Consider the following 7,500-nt stretch of genomic DNA (forward strand, 5'->3'; position numbering starts at 1 on the left):
TTGAGTGCATTGTGTGCGTGTGTGCATGAGTGAGTGTGTGTGTGTGTGCGTTTGTGTGTGTGTGTTTGTGTGTGTGTTTGTGTGTGTGTGTATGTCTGTGTTTGTGTGTGTGTGTGTGTGTGTGTGAGCGAGCGCATTCTCACTTCAAAGTTCTCGAAGCCGAAGATGTCGAGGATGCCGATGGATTTGAAGTTGTCTCGTCCTTTGATCTTCTGGTTGATGCGCATGATGATCCAGGAGAAGCACTGAGAGTACAGCGCCATGGCAACGGAGTCCCGCGAATCTATCGCCTGATCACCGTAAGAACAGAGTGATGAAAAAGGAGAATGTGTTAACGTGAGTGTGTCTTTATGAGGAAGGAATGTTATAAATATTCAGAAGCAAAAACTAAAAACAATGAAAATAAATAAAAAATATAGCTGCAAGCAGCGATGACGGGCCTTCGCACGTTTGTTCATCGCTATACGGTGCCTTCCAGAAAACAATGCACGGTGGGCAAGTGCATCAAGTGGGTAAATATCAGTGGACTATTTTATGTTGTTACTGACCCATTTGGGGACTGTAGGTAAATGAAACCCCACATTTTAGACAAACGGGGGCGCTAGTGAGCCACTTAAGAGACACACCTTTGTCTGACCTTTTTGTCCACACTTAACAGCCGACAAATGTGATGTATGTGTCAAATTTCAAGTTAATCTAAGCACGCCAAAAGACTTAAATATGCCTGAAAAAGAAAGTAAAGTTTGACACGTTACCATGAGAACAGTGTTTGAGATATCAAAAATCCGTTCGCAATTTCGCATCTGCAATATCTCTGCACCATGTTGGCCAAGTCTGGTCTCAATTGCATGAATCCCCTAGGAGGAGTATTTAAAAGTTTACTGCATGAAGCTGACAAAAAATCCACCTTTGTGACTGACACACTTCCTGGGGCCTGTTGGTGGCGCTATACCTGGGACTCACAATAAGCACATAGATGCGATCGGAATCCTTGGCCGAACATACACACCGCGTGTCATCACAATAAGACATTTTTTGCTTTAGATATTAGACACTTTCTGTTTCTCTGAATTCGCCATAATTTTGTCGCCTCGCCATGGCAGCACCGTTCGAGATATCGAAACTCACTTCGCAATTTAGCAAGTGCAATGTCTCGGCATCATGTTCACCACTTTTGGTGTCAAAAAAACTGAGGATGTTAAAATTCATTGATACAATTTGAAAAATCCCCTGAAAGTGACCATAAAGAGGTCAGCTGTTGTGGACGTTTAGATCTTGCACTGTCGATACCAGTTGTCCAGAGAAGATGTTTGTCGAAATAATTCCTGATGCTTCACATTAAGCGTATTTTTGTTTGAATGCTCGAAGACTTCTGTTTCCCCTGAAACGCATGACAGGATGTGCCGTCAGCACGGGGGCTAAAATTCCTGGTCAAAATCTTTGAATTTAGATGTTGCGTGTTGGTTGAGTTGTGTCATTTTTGGTGTCATGTGATTTTGGTGTGTGTGTTTGTGTTTTCATGACTGTTGTGTGTGTCCTTCCTGTGCCTGTTGGTGGCGTTGTTCGGTGTGTCTTGTGTATGTGTGGTGAATCTTGGCGTGACATGACGACGGTGTGTCATAGTGTTTTTGTTTGTGTGACATGTCGTGTTCATGATTTAGCATAATTTGTCTGCTTGCTGGCTGTTTGGTATTGAGATGTCGTTCGCAATTGTTATGTAGTTGCGATTTGTCTGGTTGTTTGTGTGTTGTGCATTGCGTTGGAATTGCCATAGGAGGAGTTGTTGTATTTCGTGGCTTATGACATCAATGGTCGTTGTGTTGGGCTGGATGTCATATTTAGGCGCGAAAGTGTGTTGTGGTGATGGTTTGTGGTATCCTGTTTGTCTGTGGTTTGTTTGTGGATTGTGACCGTAAATAGTAGAGACTAATGACAGTTAAGTAAAATAACTAAGTCTAGCTGTAGATATTAAAGAAAATACGTAATAAAACATATATAATAATATAGTTATTTAGAACAATACAAGTGACAACAGATTCAAAATACAAAAAAACATGTTAATGACTTGTTAATGAAATCCATAAGGAATCATACTGAGCAGTTCTGATCACTGATACTGAAGAACTGAGCTGATCGTTTTTCAGACACTTCCTCAGACTGAGAATGAACAACGTCTGTGAACTTTGGTGAAATGTGTGTTACCTGCTCTATAGTGAGCGGAGAGCAGATCTCTTCTCCTCTCAGGATCATGGAGCGTTGAGTCAAAACCTCAGACAGCTGGAAGGAGTCGAGACCCAGAAGCTCACTGACGTTAGTGACCACTGAGGAGAGAAAAATCACAAACACAGTGATGACCATGACGATGAAGATGATGAAAATATATGGATGAGAGAAAAGGAGGAAAAGAGAGTCAGTCGCTTCCACTTTCTGCAAGACCATGAATAAAAGAATAGCTTAGAAGAAGAAGAAGAAGAAGAAGAAGAAGAAGAAGAAGAAGAAGAAGAAGAAGAAGAATACACATGGATTCGTACCCTGCTTGGTGGTGATCTGAGCACCTCCTGCGGTCATGAACTCAATGTTGCCCAGCTGAAGGACTCCAGACAGCAGCTTGAACATGTCCCTGATCTCCTCCTCGCTGAACTCCAGCACCTTCAGTGCTTCCTAAAACCAAACAGAGAGAGAGAGAGAGAGATCAGTGATAGTGTGTGTGTGAGTATGTGTGTGTAAGAGAGTGTAAGAGAGTGTGTGAGTGTGTGTGTGTGTGTGTGTGTGAATGTGTGAGTGAGAGAGTGTGTAAGAGAGTGTGTGAGTGTGTGTGTGTGTGTGTGTGAGTGTGTGAAAGTGTAAAGGAGCGTGTGAGTGTGTGTGTGTGTGTGTGAGAGTGTGTGAGTGTGAGAGTGTGTAAGAGAGTGTGAGAGAGTGTGTGAGTGTGTGAATGTGTGTGTGTGAGAGAGAGTGTAGGAGAGTGTGAGTGAGCGTGAGAGAGCGTGTAAGAGAGTGTGTGAGTGTGTGTGCATGTGCGTGTGTGTGAGAGAGTGTAAGAGTGTGTGTGTGTGTGTGTGAAAGAGTGTGAGAGAGTGTGTGAGTGTGTGAATGTGTGTGTGTGAGAGAGAGTGTAGGAGAGTGTGAGAGAGCGTGAGAGAGCGTGTAAGAGAGTGTGAGTGTGTGAGGGAGTGTAAGAGTGTGTGAGTGCAGCTCCAGTGTGTCCTTAAAGGCTCAGTAGTCTCTATACAGACTGTTCTGAGATACACACATTTTAAAAAGGTCACTGGGGTCGTACCAGCAAGGGTGTACGATATTTTTTTTTCACCAATTATTAAAATTAGAATTTAATTTAAAACCATTTCATATACAACCAGACACGATACGACATAAAAGTCATAAAATTAAAATAGAAATGTTACAAATAAATAAAATTAACTGTACAAAGGGAAAAATATAAATAAATATATATGTGTGTATGTATCAGTGGCAGAAGAGTGTGGCTCTATTAAAAATAAATAAATAAATAAATAAGGTGTAAATGTGTGCGGTTTATTTACCTTTAATTAGTTTTTATTAAACACTAAAGGTACAAACAGTGTGATGCCTTTATGTCTGACAGTAAAGATGTAACCTGAGAGTTGATCACACTGTCGTGTTCTCTATCAATCTGGCAACCTCATCCAAGTCCGGATTGCATTACTGCTGACATGCACGACCTCACAAATGTACAACACGACGTCAGCATCAAAAAAAAACCCAGAATGTCAGACGTCCGTCTCACCATGACGCTGTTGTAGAGCTTCTTATCGTTCAGGTTGCAGTCCTTCACGCAGCCGGACTGACTCAGGTAATGAAACAACTCCGGAGGTTCCTCCAGGAAATAGGTTTCTGCACGGAATGAAGGAAAGCGGCGTTCTAAGATACGGGATTGTACGTGTGTGTGGCAGAAAAGTTTATAAGTAACGTATCGGTGATGTAGGTGGTAACGACGGAGCGATAGAACGATGCTCGAGGTCACATTTGTTAATTCTGTGAAGAAATAAAGCACTGCTTCCATCATTTTATTTATTTATTTATTTTCCTCTATCCACCTTTCTGGCCTTTATCAGCACCAGCCAGCAGAGCGTAGAAGATGTGATAGTTCCTCTCTCCGGGGTTTTGTCTCACCACACGGTTCTGAAACAAAAACAAGCCCAGATTATTACAACCACTTTCCTCTGTGACATTTCTACATTACCTCTCGAGGGCGTCGCAGAGGTCACTTTCCCTCGTGTAAAGGACACACAAGTTACCTTTTCAAGCAGATCTTAGGAAGAAAAGTTAAGTGAAACGTACAATTGTTTGGAACGACGTCTGCTCGATACACGATGATGCAGCGCTCGGTTTTAGAGAACGCAGTAAATAAACCACACCTGTAGTGCACGTGCATGTATTGTATATCGTCGCTGTCGGGCGGAAACCTCGTATGTCCAAATTTGGTCAATTTCATATTTTTTCACATATCGATGCTATTGGTCAGTCCCCACGTGGGTCTGTTATTTTTACAAGTTATTAACCGATCTAAAGTCTTGAAAATAGCTTGAGCGCAAATCTCATAACTCCATTGGACACTTCAACTGTCCACCTCTTCCTCACTCCGTGGGAGAGCTTCACGGCATATTTCTCCTCAAGAAGAGTCGCAACGAATCAACACGTCTTCTGAGGTAAATGTCTTCAAAACACTGGGCTCAAAGAAAAAAAAATCTTGACCCCCGCTAGTTCTGGTGCTCGTCTGAGGACAGGAATTTAGCGCAAGACAATCCACTGCAACGCGGACTAAACCCTGTGTACTGCAGATAAGGTACGGCGTTTTTTTCATTTCCTGAAAAATAACGGTTTTGGAGATACGAGGATTCCGCCCGACAGCGACGATATATTGTAGGTATGATGTGTAAGTTTTGTATCGATGAGTAGGATACAGTCGACGATGCAGCCTCCTTGGATGTTGCCACCCTGACAGAAATGAAGCTGGATGAACTTCCCGAAGCGGCTGGAGTTGTTGTTGTAAACAGTTTTGGCGTTTCCGAACGCTTCCATGATCGGACTGTGGAAAGGAAAGAGATAAATAAATAAAAATGACCAAAAATCCATAACAATATTTCTGTTTAGATCTTTAGACCACGCTTCTAAATTCTGGACTGTGATTGGTCAGGAGGAGATTTTTTATTTTATTTTATTTTTTGTTTCCCATCAGAAGATGGAGGAGTTCAAAGCTGGTTGTTTTTACATCTTCAGATGAAAGGTGTCGTTGTTTAATAATTAAAAACATTTCGCTGAATGTCAAATCGCTGGCAGTCGTCATCTTGCTAGTAAAAGTTTTAAGATTTAATAAATTCTTAGAAGCATAAAATCGGTGGTAAAGAAACCGTTTAAAAAGCTTTAAAATCCTCAAAATCCATTGAGGCTATTTGTAGTCGTGACTTGCTCTATATTCTTGTATATTATGTCTGTATCCATGGTAACATGCACGAGTGCATTCGTGTGCTGGTCTGGTGACCTGCTCTGTACGATGGCTTGCTCTACGCAGGTGGTGGTCTTGTCCGGAGCTCCCGCTGAATTCTTGCTCATCACAGACAGAAACTGCAGCAGAAGTTTAGTGCTCTCTGTTTTACCAGCACCGCTCTCTCCACTAAAACACACACACACACACACACACACACACACACACACACACACACACACATTTCTCAGACATTAGTCTTATTTGTCCAGAGATGTTATTAGTGCTAATAGAGTCCTGAGGCTCTTCTGGAGCAGAAGTAATGAAACTCTGCTTTCAGGCCTAGAGAGTAAACAAGATTACAACACAACAAATAGCTTTTATTAGATTTCACTTGTTGAGAGACACACAAAAAAAAAAGATTACCGCATACACACATATTGCATGAGGAATCTTTGGACTGTATCAATAAATTCAGATATATTTCAAACCCTGACGTGATTGTGTCCAGCTTCACAAATCGAAGCACTGGAAAGTGCTTATTTCCTTATATAAGGTTCTCTGAACACAACCAATCCCCTAAACGTTCAGGTTAGGTTTCTGCATGCTGTCAGATTGCGTGTACTGTACCTGATGAGCACACACTGGCTGTCGTGTCTTTTCCACAGACATCGGTAGCTTTCGTTGGCAACGGCGAAGATGTGAGGCGGGAGTTCTCCGAGGTGATGTCGACTGTACAGCTCTACTGCTGAGAGATCATACAGGTCTGAGATCTGTTTATACGGGTTCACCGCCGCCAAGATGGAGCCGATGTTCGTCTGAGAGAGAGAGAGACACACAGAGAGAGAGTGAGAGAGAGAGAGTGATACAGAGACAGAGAGAGATACAGAGAGAGATACAGAGAGAGAGAGATACAGAGAGAGAGTGAGAGAGAGAGAGTGATACAGAGACAGAGAGAGATACAGAGAGAGAGAGAGAGAGAGAGAGAGAGAGAGATACAGAGAGAGAGAGAGAGATACAGAGAGAGAGAGAGATACAGAGAGAGAGAGAGAGAGAGAGAGAGAGAGAGAGAGAGAGAGAGACAGAGAGAGAGAGAGTGAGACACAGAGAGAGAGAGAGAGAGAGAGAGAGAGAGAGAGAGAGAAAGAGAGAGACACAGAGAGAGTGTGAGAGAGAGAGAGAGAGAGAGAGAGAGAGAGAGAGAGAGAGAGAGAGAGAGAGAGAGAGAGGGGGACAGAGAGAATGAGAGAGATACAGAGAGAGAGAGAGAGTGAGAGAGACACAGAGAGAATGAGAGCGATACAGAGAGAGAGAGAGAGAGAGAGAGAGAGAGAGAGAGATACAGAGAGAGAGAGAGAGAGAGAGAGAGAGAGAGAGAGAGAGAGAGAGAGAGAGAGAGAGAGAGAGAGAAAGAGAGAGACACATAGAGAATGAGAGTGAGGGAGAGAGAGACAGAGAGAATGAGAGAGATATAGAGAGAGAGAGAGAGAGTGAGAGAGACACAGAGAGAATGAGAGCGATACAGAGAGAGAGAGAGAGAGAGAGAGATACAGAGAGAGAGAGAGAGAGAGAGAGAGAGAGAGAGAGAGAGAGAGAGAGAGACACAGAGAGAGAGAGAGAGAGAGAGAGAGACACAGAGAGAATAGAGAGAGAGAGAGAGAGAGAGAGAGACACAGAGAGAATGAGAGAGATACAGAGAGAGAGAGAGAGAGAGTGAGAGAGACACAGAGAGAATGAGAGCGATACACAGAGAGAGAGAGAGAGAGATAAAGAAGTGAAAATTTTGCTTGGTGTTGTCACTTAATCCAAAGAAGGATTCACTTTAGTGCAGGTGATTATTAATTTTTTATTAATTATTTATAATTTTATTATTAATTATTTAATAATTTTTATATAATTTTTTATTTAACTATTATTATTAATATTATCTCATCAATTTTTCTAATGGTGCAACAGACTCATGGAGGATTACAGGTCATGTGACCACAGACGGTAATATGATTTACTAAATGTAGCAACAGCACAGATGCTATCAC

The 7,500-nt window shown here is 42.3% G+C and overlaps 1 protein-coding gene across 1 annotated transcript in view; it reads right to left on the reverse strand.

Moving 5' to 3' along the window:
• Nucleotides 1-7,500, reverse strand: part of myo10l1 (myosin X, like 1) — a 42,722-nt gene that overhangs the window by 20,859 nt on the left and 14,363 nt on the right. Inside the window, exons 4-12 of the mRNA XM_060868902.1 lie at nt 6,095-6,282; nt 5,522-5,653; nt 4,944-5,068; nt 4,278-4,291; nt 4,077-4,161; nt 3,767-3,873; nt 2,532-2,661; nt 2,203-2,321; nt 144-290 (exon numbers count right to left, since the gene is read on the reverse strand). Of these exons, the coding sequence (XP_060724885.1) occupies nt 144-290; nt 2,203-2,321; nt 2,532-2,661; nt 3,767-3,873; nt 4,077-4,161; nt 4,278-4,291; nt 4,944-5,068; nt 5,522-5,653; nt 6,095-6,282 (1,047 nt within the window). The remainder of the gene's footprint in view (nt 1-143; nt 291-2,202; nt 2,322-2,531; nt 2,662-3,766; nt 3,874-4,076; nt 4,162-4,277; nt 4,292-4,943; nt 5,069-5,521; nt 5,654-6,094; nt 6,283-7,500) is intronic.

The sequence above is a fragment of the Tachysurus vachellii genome, chromosome 4 (genome assembly GCF_030014155.1).
Source record: "Tachysurus vachellii isolate PV-2020 chromosome 4, HZAU_Pvac_v1, whole genome shotgun sequence".
NCBI classification, from domain to species: Eukaryota; Metazoa; Chordata; class Actinopteri; order Siluriformes; family Bagridae; genus Tachysurus; species Tachysurus vachellii.